The sequence below is a fragment of the Macaca thibetana genome, chromosome 4, assembly GCF_024542745.1.
Source record: "Macaca thibetana thibetana isolate TM-01 chromosome 4, ASM2454274v1, whole genome shotgun sequence".
In the NCBI taxonomy this organism is placed as follows: domain Eukaryota; kingdom Metazoa; phylum Chordata; class Mammalia; order Primates; family Cercopithecidae; genus Macaca; species Macaca thibetana.
In genome coordinates this window covers 59,176,725-59,193,506 of record NC_065581.1, presented here as the reverse complement: position 1 = coordinate 59,193,506, position 16,782 = coordinate 59,176,725, and the positions used below count along the sequence as shown (strand labels likewise).

Sequence of the window (16,782 nt, the reverse complement as noted above, 5' to 3'; positions counted from 1 at the left end):
TGTTTTTCTACTTTTTTATAACGGGATCCCACTACGATTACTTCATTGAATTCAATAGCGAAATATTTTTGATACTTAGATAACTAACCCTTTTGAGTAAGAAGTCTGATTTTTAACTCTATAACAAATATATAAGATTTCTAATTAAAGAGTTTTAAAAACAAATGTTAAACTTCTTTAGCTCAACTGTTTCTGTTTTTTGAATTATCACTGGGACTTTCTGCATAGGTACTTTCTTCATTCATCCACCCTTTCTTTCATGTAAACTTTTACTGCTTCAGCCCTAACTAGGCATTGCATTTCTCCCAGGCACTGGGGAAGCAACAGTGGATAGCGACAGTCCCTATTCTAATGTTGGCTAACATTTAAGACATGAATAGTTTTAGCTCATCAATTAACTGCCCTAGAGACTTAGAAAAAGTCAACTGAAGCCAAGTTGATGAGTAGTTATTAAACACTTATGTCCTCTGTAGCAAGTCCCTAGTTTTATGTCAATTTAAAATTCTGAAAAAATCTGGGAGTGTATGTGACAAGGGTTCTGTCACTCCGCTCATGATTGTTCAGCTATTTTTCAGGAACATTCAGAATCTGAAAAAGGACCTGGGACTTCTATTTCCTGGGAAAACTTGAAGCCTCTATTATCTCAGCTCTTAAATCCTGTAGAGTGAAACCCAGGGATTTCTAACACTCTAGAATAATTGGAGCAAAAGTAGTACATTCTTTTTGCTCCAATAATATCCCATAATAAATTGGTATCGCATAATAAATTGGGATACATTTTACCATCAGAAGACAAAAAATGATATAGCCTGGATTATCTCATGAACATGGTGTAAATACTCGTTTTACATAAGGCTGAGTAGGTACTTTCAAGCTTGTACATGCTGAATGTGTTTTCCCTATGAGTACACCAAAAACAGTTTTATTTAGTTCCAATCAAGCAAATACATGGAATTCTTTTCATTTTTATGTTCATAAAGTCAAACGATTTGGGGATAAATTCCTGCCTTCAAAAGATTACAACAGAAAGACCAATATCTGCATTTTCCTACCAAAAACAACATGGGCTAGAGCAGGAATCTGTACAACTTTTATGCAAAAGCCCAGAGTATAAATATTTTAGGCTTTTCAAGCAGTATAATCTCTGTCACAATTACTCAACTTTTCCTTTGTATCGTGAAAGCAGCAATAGACAATATGTAAATAAATAGCATGCCTGTGTTCCAGTAAAACTATTTACAAAACAATAAGCTGGCCAAATTTGGTTCACAGGCCAGAGTATGCCAACCTCTGATCCAGGTAAACCTATATTTTGAGCAACGGCAACATTTGTTGTATTCATTTCGTTTCTTACTCCTATTTTATATCCTATCACATACTGAAATACTAAATAGTAAAAGAGATTTTTTTAAAATTTATTATCAGGTATCTGTTGTAATAATAATTCCCTGGTGAGAATATTCTCAAAAAACTAATATTTGTCCACTTAAGTGCCATTTTTCCCAACGATGATAAACTTTTGATCATTTTTCTACATAGTAGATTGTTTTCATTTGCTCTATATCATAATGAGTACAATTGAAATTTTGTATGCTTTTCTGGTAGTCTTTCTCAACTAATTCTTATGATCAGATGAACTATCTAGGGGCAAATGCCCTACCTTAGTTGACCTCAATCTGCAATTATTTCCCAGTTAATATTTCCATTATTTTATATATCAGTTATCAATATCTATGTGTCTCTAGTAACCTTCTTCCCTTCGTCCATACCTCCTTTTACACACCCAGGCATGAAATATGCTCTTGATGAGGAACTGAATTCTGATTGAGAGACCAAAATAACCTAGTGGCTGGAATCATATAAAATGTTACCATAAAGCCAACATTGAGTTCTTTTAAAGAATAATTGCATTTCTTTTCTGGGGACACAGATTTTTACAATAGCTATTTTCCACAGTACTCAAAAGCTTGGTTGCTTCTTTCTTGCTCTTTTGGAATAATAGATTTCTATTACTCTCAATGTTTTGGAACCTAGCCAAAATTAGCAGGTAAATGGAGTTTTCTTGGTGTACTAATACTTCTTTATTTACTGAATTGTTTACTTGGAAAAAGTGATATCTTTGTGTTTTGTTTTGTCTACTGATTTTGCTGCTTAAGTTTTTTTTCTACTCTATCTTCTGCTTATGTCTCACTTTCTCTCTACAATTTAGCCCAATGGATCTCAACCCTGGACTATGTAACTATCATCTGGGGAGTATCTGAATACCAAACCCTAGGTCCCAGCCCATAGATTTTTCTAATCAGTAGATTTAGGGGACAGAGAACAGGCATTAGTTATCTTTTATTGTGATTGTTTAATATTTCCAGGTGATTCTCAAGTTATTCCAGGGCTAAGGACTACTGGTTTACTATATCCGATTTATTTATTTATTTTTAAGAATTCTGTGTAAAAAGATTTTGTGGGCAGGGGTTTACACTGATACTCCTCTTTCTATTTTGTGGCATTTATATCTAACACATAATAAATACATGGTACACATTTATATACACATTTTTGATAGTCTTACGATGTGGAAAAAATAGGCTTTAGCATTCAGTGTTGAGATCTTTTGTTTTCTTTTTCTCGGTCAACTATTGTGCCTTAAATTACTATTTTTTAGTAACTGTGAAGTCATGTGTGTGTTACTGTCTTTCTCTTTTTCACAGCACCAGAAGAATGGGCCACAACCCGCTCTAGCTTGAAGGCACCACCACCGAGGTCAGCAAGAGGGGGATACAGGGAACACCCCTATGGTAGATATTGAAGGTCCTTCCCACCTGTGACCTCACCTCAAAGACAATTCATAGCCTGTGGTCTCCACATAAACAGCAACAAGACAAGTAATAGTCCTTTTTTTTTGTTTGTTGTTTTCTATTCTAGGGATAACTGCTCATGATTATTTCCATATATTTCTTGTATTTCCCTCTATACTGTTGGTGTGACATTGACACTAGTATTATTTTACAAAACAGACTGAAAAAGACATTGGCAAGCATAGTCTATAAACCTCTCAGTAGGATGATATTCTCTTGGTTGTTTTTCATTGTTGTGTGTAATCTTTTTTTTTTTCCTTTTTTTTTTTTTTTTTTTTTTTTTTGAGAAAAAGCATGAACCTGTTAACAGATTTTGAGTCTCAACCAACTAGCAGAAACTTTGTTTAGGGTTGCTAAAAGACTGTAATATGATTTTTGAACTAGCTGATAATAAAGTTGTAGATAAGATGTTTTAACCTGTCTTTTAATATCTGTTAGTTAGACAAAGATGTTTGATATTAAGTTTGTAAATTTAATTTTAAATGCTGTTTTAATGGGGTTGAAAACAAGCAGCTACTGTATGTATGTAGCTAACTGAATTTGTTCAGTGTTTTAACCTGTATTTGTTAAAAAAGAAAAAAAAAACACACACACATAAAGTTCCATGTGTAAGCTTCTCTAAATAGGAAACCACAATTTGTCAAATATGTTTGCCATAATTTGTCAATAAAGCTGAAAACTTTTGTAAAAACTAAATTTGGAATTACTTGTTTTCTAGCTTTAAATGCCTGCTTTATTTCTTCTTCAAGAGATGCCTAAACTGTTTTCTATTTAAAAATTACAAAAATGAACCCAAGCCTGTTTTAAGATATTTGTGTAGTACTTAAAAATGTATTAATAACTTATGGTTGTTAAATAATTTAAAAGTTAACAAACTAAACTGTTACATGAATCATGGTTAGTAAACACTAATGTATAACATGTTAATGGAAAAAAATGGATTTAGAATAATAAATGGATTTTAAACTATCCTCTAAGCTTTATCTTGCTAAACACAAATTCTGATTGACTTGTTTGCATTAGCATGTCTCTCGTGAGAAAGAGTAATGGAGTATAAAGAGGTAAGATTACCACTTACCACTGTCTAAATGCCTAGTTCTTCAACCTTTGAGTTTCCCCGCACATTAAATATCCCATCCAACATGTAAGCATTGCGTAGATTCACTTTATTGTTTTCACTCAAAGGAGTGCGTGGACTTCATTTGCGTAGTTTATAACAATTTGTTTTGACAAACAAATCATCAGTGTCACTGGCCAGTTGTTGCTATTCAACCTCAAAAACTTTATTTGTAATTTTCAGTGCTAAATATCACCGCCCTTGAAGGCAGTTTAGAGGGCTGATATTTCTTTTGAGACTATCAGACTTGATGGCTGATGATTATTAAGGAAATATGTCGCAGGACTCAAAGGATGACTAAACGTTAAACAGGTAACACTAATAGTAACTCTGTAATTTTGCCTATGCAACAGTAATGTTAAATATTCTCAGTTATTAAGTTCCTGATAGTTAAAAAAGTAAACCTACAAAAATATAACAAATAGGTCTATAGGCTATTAAAACAACTAATTAACATTAACTAGAGGCACCAAAATTATTTGAAATTATATAACCCTCAAGGCAATAAACAGAACTAAAATTAACAATAATAGTAATGCAACTCTTGCTAACTTCAAACGTAAGCTAAATTTTGATGGAAAAAAAGAAAGTGAAAGACTTGATGGTAGGGATGAATGCCAAAACTGTTAATCTTTTAAATACAGTTTTTTTGTTTATGGTGGCTTTTTGTCGATGTGATTGGTTTACTTTTTTGCTGCTAACCAGCTTAGGCATATTGCTGTTCAGTTTTTGCAGCTGGAGTTGCATGCTAATAGTATTATGAAGTGTGTGTCTGTCATCAATTAAAATTGTAAATATTTGCCTTTTACAAAGTGCTGTTGAGTTATATTTAATTTTCGTTTTCTATTCCTTCTCATTATTTCAGGTACCCACAAGCAAAGAACACATAATTGAATAATGGATGTGATTTGCTAAGAAGGATGGAGGTAAGCTTATTTTTTATCTTCTTTGAAATAGATAATCTCATCAGCATGAACACATAATAAAGCGTGAAGCTATAGTGGTGAGCTAAAACACCTAATGCCACTTGTTGAACTACTGAAAAGGCTTAGGTAGGTTGTTGTCAAGAAATGGATGTATTTTTATCCTTTTTGAAATAACGTGGTATGACTTAATATTTACCTGGCAAGACTTTGTGAATTTAATCAGAAGTTTGTCAAGTGAATTGTGAATTAGTAGTTAAACTTCAGCCTTTTTCTTTGCTATAAACTACTATATTCTACCTCTCCTTAGTTGTACAAAGAAAGAGTACTAAAACTTGGTTATAGGAGATGGAACTCACAATCATTGGCTAAAATAAAGGGAAGGGACAGGGTGGTCCGTGACCAACTCCTTACCTACCCCTTGTCATAAGAGTAAAATAAAATAACTAAACATTACCATTATTTCCCCCAGTTATCCCATTAGACTGATCAGTAAGCTTTTAGCTTCTCCTCCAGCATTCTATTTTATTTAGCAGATAGTCACTGAGCAAAATTGCTATTTGAAATTGAGACTTGGTTTCTGTACACAAGGAGTTGAAAACTTTAGCCAATAAACTTCAGACTGAAAAGAGTGCAGGGACAGTTATGAAATCCACAGGCTGAGCTGATGCTCAAAGAACTGAAATGACTTGGTGTGATGTTTAAAGCAGGGTTTTAAACTCCAAGTTTTAATCTTCTGTGTCTAGTCCTGTTTTTACTACATAAATATGCATAATATATGTTAACTTTAGTGATCAGCTGAGGGGAGCTATGAGAGAGCCTGGAGATTCCTTATGATGTGGGGAAAGGGGGCAGTGACAGAGACTGAGGGAGATATGAGGTAGAATGGAAGGAAAGGAGTAGCTCATTCACTGTGAGGAAGGCAGCACCTCCTGGTGAGGGGAATATGCTGTCTCAGTTTGTGCAGCTGGAAAAATTCAATGTGTTTGAGAGGAAAGCAGAGGCTCAATGGGCCCTGAGGGGCAGACTTATGAAAGTACACAGAGAAAAGGCAAAGCCTGAAAACACTACTGGTTCAGGTGAGGTCCCAGTTGTCACTAAGTGCTGTGCTGAATTGTTCAAATTTTTTAAGGAAAAGGAAGAAGAAGCTATTATAGGTTTGAAGTAAAGAATGAGTGCTGTTCCTAAGAAAACTACCCCAATAAGACAAGATAAATCTCACATTTAGTCAATTTTATCATTACTAACTGCCTCTTCAAGATAGCTTTTCTAAAATTCAAACTCTTAAAACAATTATTTAATACTATATTGCTTCAACTAAAGTTCTTTTCTCTGCAAGATTGAATTCTGAGTTAAATTCTGAAATTTTATTTATCAGTAACATTTCATATATATTGGAGTATTAAAAATTGTCACTATTTTTGTAAAGCAAGAGGAAAAAGAATCTCTCATCCAGACACCCTGCTCACTATTCTTTTATCCATTTCAAACATTGGGCTTGATCTGATAAAGCAATGAAAGAACAACCAGCCATAGGTTGTTATTCTTTTGATGTATTAATCAATATGACTTTTTATTCACTGTAATTATTTGATTGTTGTTGTGGTCTTATAAACCTATGACTCTCACCATTCAGACTAGATCTTTATATACATTAACTCAGGGCAGGGTTATCACAGCAGAAACATTAGTGTTGAACAAGAAAAGGGAACATTATTTTTAAGTACAAAAACAATGATTTGCAAGAAAGGGAATTTTTATTTTCAGATACCTTCATTTTGAGTAGCATAAGCCTGATTGACTTTGAACATAAAGTTTATGCATTAAACAGTAGATATAAAAGACTTCTATGTACCTACCTACATATATCTACAAGGTAAAGATTGGACAGGCTGAGAAGAGAGCTCAAGAGGCAGCAATATCTAAAATATTAGTATGGCCTTTAATATGGCAATACTAATGGCCATATACACTGTGTCCCTTATCCAATAAAAGCCTCAGATGGGTTTGGAACACAGAGAGGATCTCTGACTAAAGGGGAGTCTGGGAGGCAGCAAGCCTCGCAGAGTTGTCCACACCAGTGCGTGTCAGGTGCAATCCTGTGGAAGTATCTGTAGGGTGTATTCACTGGCAAGAGTGAAGCAAGTATGGCAGAGAAAACTGCACACACAATTGCTTTCACAGGAAGGCAGGGAGGATGCAGTAGCTTCAACGTAGACCAACGCTGGCCAGGATGCAGATGTCATCAGTAGACACAATAACATGAAAGGGCGAGAAGATCAGCTGCTCCCTGCCACCAATGCCTCCAGAACTTAAATCCAAGCCAGGAAAAAGAGAAGGGGAAAAATAAATCCCTGAGTTGACAGAGGAACTTCTGATCACAATTAATCTGAATTGGCTGGGATGATTTTTCTCCGCTCGGCAGAATGGAGACTTAAGTTTGAAATCAAGTTGAGGTTTAGAAAAATGTAATTATATATAGCAGAGACATTTATAGGCAAGTCATAACTTGCCTGACTCTTAAAATAATCATAAATGAATATGCTAGGTTTCTCCAGCAACAGAGAATGATAATTTCTTTAAGTTAGTATCCTTTTAGTGGCAACTTTTATTTGAACGAAAACCATTCAGCAAGTGGTCCTAACTGGCAAACTTATGCACAGAGGATGCCTTCTCTTGTCAGTATCAGAAAACAATGCTGGTCTCATATGGGTTCATGGCATCATGTCTGCTCTCATCATCTTCAATGTGGTGGCTCCCAAAGTTGGCAAACATCATGTCTGACATCCACCTCATGCAAGTGATACAAACTTGCATGGCATTTTAAGGTTTTTTATAGTAGTAGAGCCTAAGCATATTTTAAAGTTATCTGTATGCATGGTCTATGTATTTTTTCAGATAATGCTCTAACTCTTGGTACACTGATGATTCCATTACAACTGGAAACCTCACTGAAAAATCAGATTAACTAGACAAATCAGATTAGCTAAAAACTAGACAATCAGACTAAACAAAGTATTTTAGTAATAATAAAATTAAGAATAAATTCTTTGTGCCTACTAATATTTGTGCAACAAAATGTATTACTGAACTCACATATGATTAAATTAGAATCAATTTGATGCCATTTAGGAAACTGAATAGTGCCCTGAGGTCTTATAGTGCCCTGAGGTCGCTGGGGCACTAGATGCCCTAGTGTAATATTTAGATAATTTTCACTTTTAATATACAGTATTAATGGAAGTGACCATTTAGCTTAATAACAATTGAAGCACCAATAGTTTTTAAATAAAGTTGTCACAAAATGACGTATGAAAGGTTATCAAGAATTCTTTGAAAGGAAATTTTTTTAAAAACTATGTTATTAAAAGATTACTCTTGTTCTTTTAGGTCTTTACATGAAAATATATAGACTAGGCCGGGCGCGGTGGCTCAAGCCTGTAATCCCAGCACTTTGGGAGGCCGAGACGGGCGGATCACGAGGTCAGGAGATCGAGACCATCCTGGCGAACACGGTGAAACCCCGTCTCTACTAAAAAATACAAAAAACTAGCCGGGCGAGGTGGTGGGCGCCTGTAGTCCTAGCTACTCGGGAGGCTGAGGCAGGAGAATGGCGTAAACCCGGGGGGCGGAGCTTGCAGTGAGCTGAGATCCGGCCACTGCACTCTAGCCCGGGCGACAGAGCCAGACTCCGTCTCAAAAAAAAAAAAAAAAAATATATATATAACAAAAAAAAAAGTATATATATAGACTAGTATTTTAAAAGCTACAAATACCTTTTAAAAATGTAACTTTTAAAGGTTGATTAATGGATACAAATACATAGTGAGTAGAAATAAGACCTAGTGTTTGATAGATCAGTAGGGTGACCATGGTTCATAATAATCTATCATACATTTCAAAATAGCTGAAATAGATTAATTCAAATGTTTCTTGCATAAAGACAAATATTTAAGGTGGTGGACATCCCAATTACACTGATTTGATCTTTACAAATTATGCGAACATATTAGATTATCACCTGTACTCCAAAAATATGTACTCTATTACATAACAATAAATAAAATTTTAAAATGTTACTCCTTATATCATTCGCTCTATATTTTCGTTCACATAATACAGAAGTTTGTAGGGTTGCTTTGTCTTGTTTTGTTTTGTTTCTAAAGGGAATAGAGAACAATGATTAGTAATCTGAGCTGGTTGAGTATCAGATATTAAGTTTCAGTATCAAAAGACCTATTGCTAAAAAAAGTTTAACTTTTACTGCAAAAAAAATCATGTAGTAAGTAAATGATTGAAAATATTGAATTGTATGGTAATTGTTAAAGTTGATTACATGATTTATGATTGATATAAGAGTATATAGCATTAATAACAATAATGATAGTAGAATCCTCTGGTTTTGGGGCATATATGCTGGGCAAGTTACTAGAATTTACACATAAAAACTTACATGAAGCATCTGTAATTCTTTGAACAAGCATGCAAATGAAGTATAATTAAACTCATTTTACAGAAGAGGAAATAGTGTCACGCTGCTAATATGTATAGCAAAGCCAATATTTAAAACACAGTTTGATAACCCACACATTTTCCAAAATACTATAGAGTTTCCTAACTCTGAATAAATTTGATCGAAAAGAGGATACAGAATTCCAGGTAGCCTTAACATAATTTCTGTTCTGTAGCAATATGATGAATATTGATGTAAAAAATGATATGCCAAAACATCTTAAATTGAAGTCAGTCATTTTACTTTGATCTTTCCGCATTTATCATTCTGATTTCATTATAGAAAAACATAGATGAAAGTATTCCACACTTGCCACAAAGCATGACTACAGTCATTGGTAGAACAAATGAATTCATTTATAATCTAAATTCCATTTTGACATTTAAGAAAACCACTCACATGATTAAATAAGCATGAAAGCAATTTCAAGCTTTTATTCATCAATCTATAGATCAAAACTCTGCTTTAAAGAATAAGGGCCAATTTCAAACTAGAAATATCTTTGTATAAGCCATGCAGTCATGTGTTAAGAACCTAAGTGAAGATACCATTCAGTGTTAAATATTTTTAAAAGGCATTTCCTGTTGTCAATATAATGTGAAACATTTGGCTTGACATTCTAGTTTCCAATTAAATATCTGAGTTAACAAGAAAATAGCTGTTTTTGGTGACAGGCACCAGTTTTCGAAATCCATCATTAAAATTAGTTTCTTAGTCTTTTTATGTAGAATAAATTAATTGTTATTCAAAAGAATATTTACAGTGTACATTGGAAAAAGTAACTCTACTTGATATATTGTTTTACATCTCAGTCTCTTACACTTTATTATAAGAGAAATTGAGAAAACAGGAGAGAAAGTTGTCTGATTTACATACTACTGGTTGCCCTAACAACAGCTGGCTTATCTTTCTTTATACCCACACACAAAAAAAATACAGAATGAACCAACTTAAAAATTGGCAACTAGTTAATGAACACTAATCTTAAGTTCCTGTTCCACCATGCTTCATACTTTACTATGGGGTATACTGAAGGATCTATTTCCAGGAGAAAATTGGAGATGCTTGATCTCACAGGTTTTCTATCATCTTGATGCCTCTCAGGATGACATATCAGTAGGAAAATGTTCCCTCTCCTCTGTCTCATTGTCCACTCTCACAATGGTAAACCATATTTCCTATCCTCTAAATTCAGTCTACCTTTTTAGACATGAAGACATTTGTCAGCTACTCTAAAGTCATCATGCTCCTAGCTTCTCAGTGTCTTGTGTCATTTTCCCAATAGAATACGGGAAAATGAGAAGACAGAGAGAAAGGCAATTGACAGCCATGTGGGAGAGTGCAATGTCCAGTCTATTCAACAGAGCTCCTACAATGAGAAATGTTTATTGAGTTAATTATGAAACCAATACTTGTCCATTGTAAGCCAGAAATTATAAAAGGGAAAGAGAAATATATTTAATGAAAATGGAAAAATAACTTAACATTAATATGTAATCTCTGTTCATAAAATTTTGATTTCTTATCTATAAAGTACAAGAGGATGAATTAGATGAGCAAACATCTCTGATTTGTCCAACTTCTATAATTTTTTCAAAGTATAAACTTTAAAATTAGAAATGAACACTTATTTATGGAATTTACAAAGATCATTAAATAAAGTCTGTGACTGGAATGAAGGCAGTTTTAAATGTCTTTAAACAGGGAAAATTATAATTATATGTTGCTTAAAGATATTCTTTAAAGTGAAATTAATGTTGAATTTTTAAACTCTGTTGTTAACTTTCCTGTTAAGGGTTTATAAGTATAAATTAATTTATTGACCAATAAATAATTATTTAGAATTTATTTAGATATGCTGCTTTATGCTTTCTTGTAAGGCAAATAATTTGTAAAATAAGTAATATCACATTTCCTCAGAGATACTTCTCTGGAATCCTTTTATCACTGATAACCTTTAATGAAGCACAAATTGGCATAACTTTTTAAAGATCTTTTTTTGTTTCTAGTGAGTAATTCAGGTACAAATAATGATTGTCTTAGAATTTGACAGAATTGATAGGAAATTAGTATTTTTGGAGGGTTTTTTTTTTACATTGTCATCTATGATTACAAAGTAATCCATTCTCAAGGTAAACAAAAATAGTATATAATGTAAATATGTAATTAAAAATAAAAAGTGTATAATCCTACTCCTCAGAGATAGCTGTTAATAGACTGGTTTATAGTTCTTTTCTATTTCTCTGTCTTCCTTTCCTTCATTTCCTCCTCCATTCTTCAGCTGTTTGTTATTTATTTATTTGAAGTGGGACGCTGGTGTGTAAAGATATGCAATTTTAATTTTCAGAAGTGAGCTGAATTTTGTTTCTTAGTAGAAAATAAGCTAATACCCATTTCCAATAGGTTGATTTGTGTGTAGGGGGGGGATGGTGATTAAAGTTGTATCATGTATTATGGAACGAATCCATACTACACATTCTAGAGTGTGTGCAAAATTTCTTTTTCTTTTCAAGCTTAAATTTCTTATCAGTAAAATGGTGATAATAATAGTACATACTCATAGACTTATGAGCTATGTTAAGCAAAATCATTCAGGTTTGTGTATAATCTCCCAAGTTTAGTAAATATCCTCCCCAAGTTAGTTATTTTTTCTTGGTCTAACATTTTTACTTGAAAATATCCATGGTATATATGAAACATGTAAATAAAAATTTAGTCTATAAACATACTAATATGTTTAAATATATTTGAGCATTTAAACACCTTAAACATTTTTATAGTGTTCTCTATGAAATATTTAGCTAATGTAGCCTTTAGAACAGTTGTTAAAAAATCGTCGTTATATTTATAAGCAAATATATATTGGATGTATTTATAATAGGTATTATAAGGTATGTTTATAATTAAAAATCCTTATAATAATGTTGCATATATATTGTTTACAATGAAACAGTCAGGGGTAAAAATGAAAGTGAGACTAACAATTGTTTCAATAATAATAATAATCTGAAGAAAAAGACATTTTCAATAATTGAGTGCATACTACCTGTCAAGACTGTTGTGTTTTTAATAATTATTTCATTTATTTTCTCAACAACCCTATGTATAAAGTTGATATTGGTTCAAGATATTGAGTCTTGTACAGTAACCCTAATCATCATGTATATTATGCCTGTCTATATTTACATTTGCCTACTTACCATTGATTAAATGGAAGCTATGTGTATCTAAGTATGGAATTTAGCCTTCATGGAGGTTGAGATATCCTAAACAATGTAGTAACATAAAATCTCAATGAAAAACGAAAATAAATGGGAAATTATCCCTCTAGAAAAATAGTCGTGGTTACTTATTTGTTTACTAACAACACGCTGTATTGTATTGATTTGTCCCAATCCGTGTGACTGCAAAAATAAAACAGAGTTTTCCATTTATCTCTTTTCCAATCAGATGATACCCACCACTAAAATATATTCTATACCTTATTATACTTAGTAATAGGGTACCAAAGTGAAGGTGAATATAAAAACAAGGAAAAAGATTTGGAAAGAAAAAGAATGTAGCTTAAAAGCTGATAAATATTCATTAGAAGTGCTGAGATTAAACAGATGGTAATGTGAAAAACAAAAGAAACACCTCTCCTTACATCCTTTAGGGAATGTAATGTCCTGAGATCTAATAATTCTCATAAATTGCCATCTTGTACTGTTTATCACATAAAGCAATAACGTTAGATATTTAAAATGTGCATTCCCTTTACAGCGAAAAAAGAACATTCAACTACTGAATACATCTGGAGCTTCTTTTGTCGGTCTCGGAATAATTACTTTCTGAGACCATTGCACTTTCCTTTTACTTCCACCAGCAGATTTTTCTTTTATCATTTTGTAAAATTTCTGTGTCCAGGGTTAGGTAAAGAATAAAAATTTATACCAGCCTCTCACTTGTCTGTTAAATAAAATTTGTATTTTTAGAAAATTATAAATACTGCATATCATGCACCTTCAGATTTGTTCAGAGACATTAAAAAATAAGAATACTAAATCTATGCATGCCAAAGGTATACCAAAGTAATTTTACCACACTATTTTATAAATATATTGATGTTTGAGAGACAGTGTTTTTGAACCTATATTTTAAGAGTTCCGTAGTTTGGTATATAATACTAAATATTGTAAGTAAAAAATAGACCTTCTTGCAAGCCTTAACAATACAAAGGTTCTCAATAAGAATGTATTCTTTATTTGTTGTATTTAGATTAATAGGAAATATCTAGCATAGAATATTTTAAAAGGTTAATTACTCATAGGTAAAACTTAGTGATGAGTTTATTTGATTCCTCAGAGGTAGGAGAGAACCACTAATTAATTTTCTCAGGATTTAATTCTAAGGTATTTGCATATGTTAAGTAATACTCAAATGATTTACTGAATCCACATAATTTTCCATCACTAATTCTACTATTTCATTGTATCACCCAAGAAAACACTTCACCCTGCAATAACACTAGTAATGATAGCCTGTGACTAAATGAAGTAGGTTCAAAGAAAGTAGCCTCATGACAATTTAGCTAAAAAATAGTCAGTGAATGCCAAATAGTCTGCTGTGCTAAATATACTGCTAGCTGTCACATAAGAAAAAATGACATCAACTGTAGTATCTTGGTTTAAAGATGACGAAGAAATATTTTATGGAAAAGCAGCCGTTTTACCTTTCTAATGCAAAAACTGGAGCCCTCTTAGGAAAAGGCTTAATGGTTTTTTTCTTAACTAGTATATTGGTCCAAGTTGAAGAGAGACATTTGTCAAATTTAACTAAATGAATAAATATCAATATGCTTCCATCTTTTAAAACTGGTCTTATAATACTTCTTACGTACTGTTTATGATTTATGCAAATTATCCTATTGATTTGTATGCACAATGCTAATATTTTATATGCTATTACATGTACATACATACATATACATTAATGTATGCATTGATACTTTTAACAACTTCTAAGATTATTTATTATTATTATTATATGGTATTTAATTATCATAACAGTTCCATGAAGCAAACAGGGCAAATTTTCTTATGCTTATCTTAAGGATAAGAAAATAAAATTCCACAGGATTAAGAGATTTATCCAAAAATTACATGAATTCTACATGGTGAGAGTTGGGCTGAAACATTATTCTATGCAAAATAATTAAGCTTCTCATTTTGTGAGTGATAGTGTTCAGTGGTAGAAGAGAAAACAATCAAGATTGTATGAGAGAGAAAGCTGTTTATGTCCAATAATTATCAACATCTTTTTATAACCCATTCCAACTTAACTACAAGTATTGGGATTTTTTTCTATATATAAATACTCATAGCCTTATTTATATGCTTACTACAGGCATGTCATAATATTGAATACTTTTTAAAATAGCATACTGGGGACAAATGCGTATGAAATTACTCAAAATTGATAACCTAATGATTACAAAGTGTACATTGACATTGTAATATCTAAATTAAGTAATAATGTTTTCCAACTTTAGCTGGGGTAGAATAGAATTGAAATTAATTAAAAATGTGAAACATTAAGTAAGAAATAAATGGAAACATTCTAATTTATATTTAAAATATCAGAACTGTGATTTCATTTCTTTAGCATCTACTATTACAAGAACGTCATTAAAAAAGAGAGAATTAGGTTGTTATTCTACCACTAGGTAAAAATTAACATAACTTTTGTCATTGTTTTTATATACTTACTTACATTTGTCCTTCCATCTTAAAAAAGAAAAAAAGTACTTTGCGGCTATTGGATAATTGACATTTTTAAATGAGTTTAGAAGTCTAATTTTGGTTTGGTTTGCAAAAGCCAGAACATTCACAGAAGTTTTCTAATTTTCAACCAACAATACTGCTTTTGAGAAAAAAAAAAAATCCCAGAAGGTTTGTGTCTAAATTAAACAGGTCAGCAGTTGATCTTAATTTAATTTACTAAACAATTTCATTTAGCAGTTCAGAGACTTGGGCTTCTTCCATGAAAGTGTAGCCATGTGGAGGATTCTACTATTTCATCTAATTTATCTCTGTCCTCCTTTATTGTTAAAGTGCATTGCAAGGGCCCAGAAATACCTACTTGTCACAAACCCACTGTTGAAGCAATACATGGCAAATCATTATAGAGTTTAGTGTTTTATAATTAATTTGCTGTATTGCGTTGTTTAAAAAGAAAAAAAAACCGCTTTTTCAATATAAAAGCAATGTATTTCAAAGCCTTAGGCTTCCTTAGTTTCCAGGTCAAACTATTTTCAAATTCGACACAAGTTTCTGAATTTTCATTCCTGTGGTCAGATAGTTCCACTGTGCTGTACACATCAGGGTCTGGTGTGCTCAGAAGCACACAGATTTCTGGTTAACTGCAAGAATCAGGAAATGCACTTTTGTATTAGGAAGTGACCCCTAAGTTGCAAATTGTAAAACAAATATATATATTTGGTAATAAAATTTTCCCCACCACCTATTCTCATCCTGCAATGTAGAAGAAAGGGTCTAGAAACATAGTGTAAATGAAAAATAACTTTAAGTATGTCTACAATGTCCACAGTAAAAATAATAATAATAAGATTTGAACATGCTACAGAATGTTTCTAGAATGTGTATTTATTTATAAAGCTAAATTATTTGATAATGATATTAGGTAAATATTTAGGCATTATTTTATTCTCTGGATATGTTTTTAGAAACGTGAAGATATAAGTGCTCTATTGTATTTATTTTCCAAGTAGGATTTATTTTATTGCAATAGAAGTATACCTTATTTCTCAAAATAATGCTATGATAACATTAATGTTTTACAGCTGCATTGAGTCAATTCATAGACTTATCAAGTAATAGAAATAACACATATCTCTCTTCTCAAATGATTTGTATATATGACTAATAATTTTGTTCTTAATAAGATCATAGGCAACATCAAAATATAACTCTTCAACTTGTCAGACTATTGGTTCCTAGGTATAACAGTTATTTTTTTTATTTTCAATGTATAAAATACGAAAATATAACTTGAGAATAGAAATGTCAGAACTAAGCACCATCTATTAATTTGTTATGAAAATATAACTAGAGAATAGAAATTCCAGAACTAAGCACCATCAATTAATTTGTTGATACCTATTCATTATAATGGAATTAAATTCAAAATCAAATTATTAGAGTAAAAACTGATCTATGAATAATCTTTATAATTAAAAATTAACAGAACATCAGTTTTATAATATGTTTAATTCTGTATATATTTTTTCTTCAAAAGATATTCAGATTTTACCAGAACTTACTTACATAAATGAATAAGCTTGTATTTCAGACTTTAATGGAACATTATTTGTGTAAT

General features: G+C 32.0%; 1 protein-coding gene across 11 annotated transcripts in view; it reads left to right on the top strand.

Annotated features, from left to right (window-relative positions):
• The window catches only part of KHDRBS2 (KH RNA binding domain containing, signal transduction associated 2), a 624,430-nt gene that overhangs the window by 573,855 nt on the left and 33,793 nt on the right, over nucleotides 1–16,782 (top strand). For 8 of the 11 annotated variants that reach the window (XR_007725261.1, XR_007725259.1, XR_007725264.1 and 5 more), the window contains 2 exons: nucleotides 2,706–2,879; nucleotides 4,835–4,895. Coding sequence is in view for 2 of the 11 variants with exons in the window: in XM_050788992.1 (XP_050644949.1) it covers nucleotides 2,706–2,803 (98 nt within the window). In the remaining 9 variants the exon portion in view is untranslated. Of the gene's footprint in view, nucleotides 1–2,705; nucleotides 3,823–4,152; nucleotides 4,780–4,834; nucleotides 4,896–16,782 lie in introns of those variants that run through there. The other 3 variants (XM_050788994.1, XM_050788992.1, XR_007725263.1) reach the window with 2 other exon arrangements.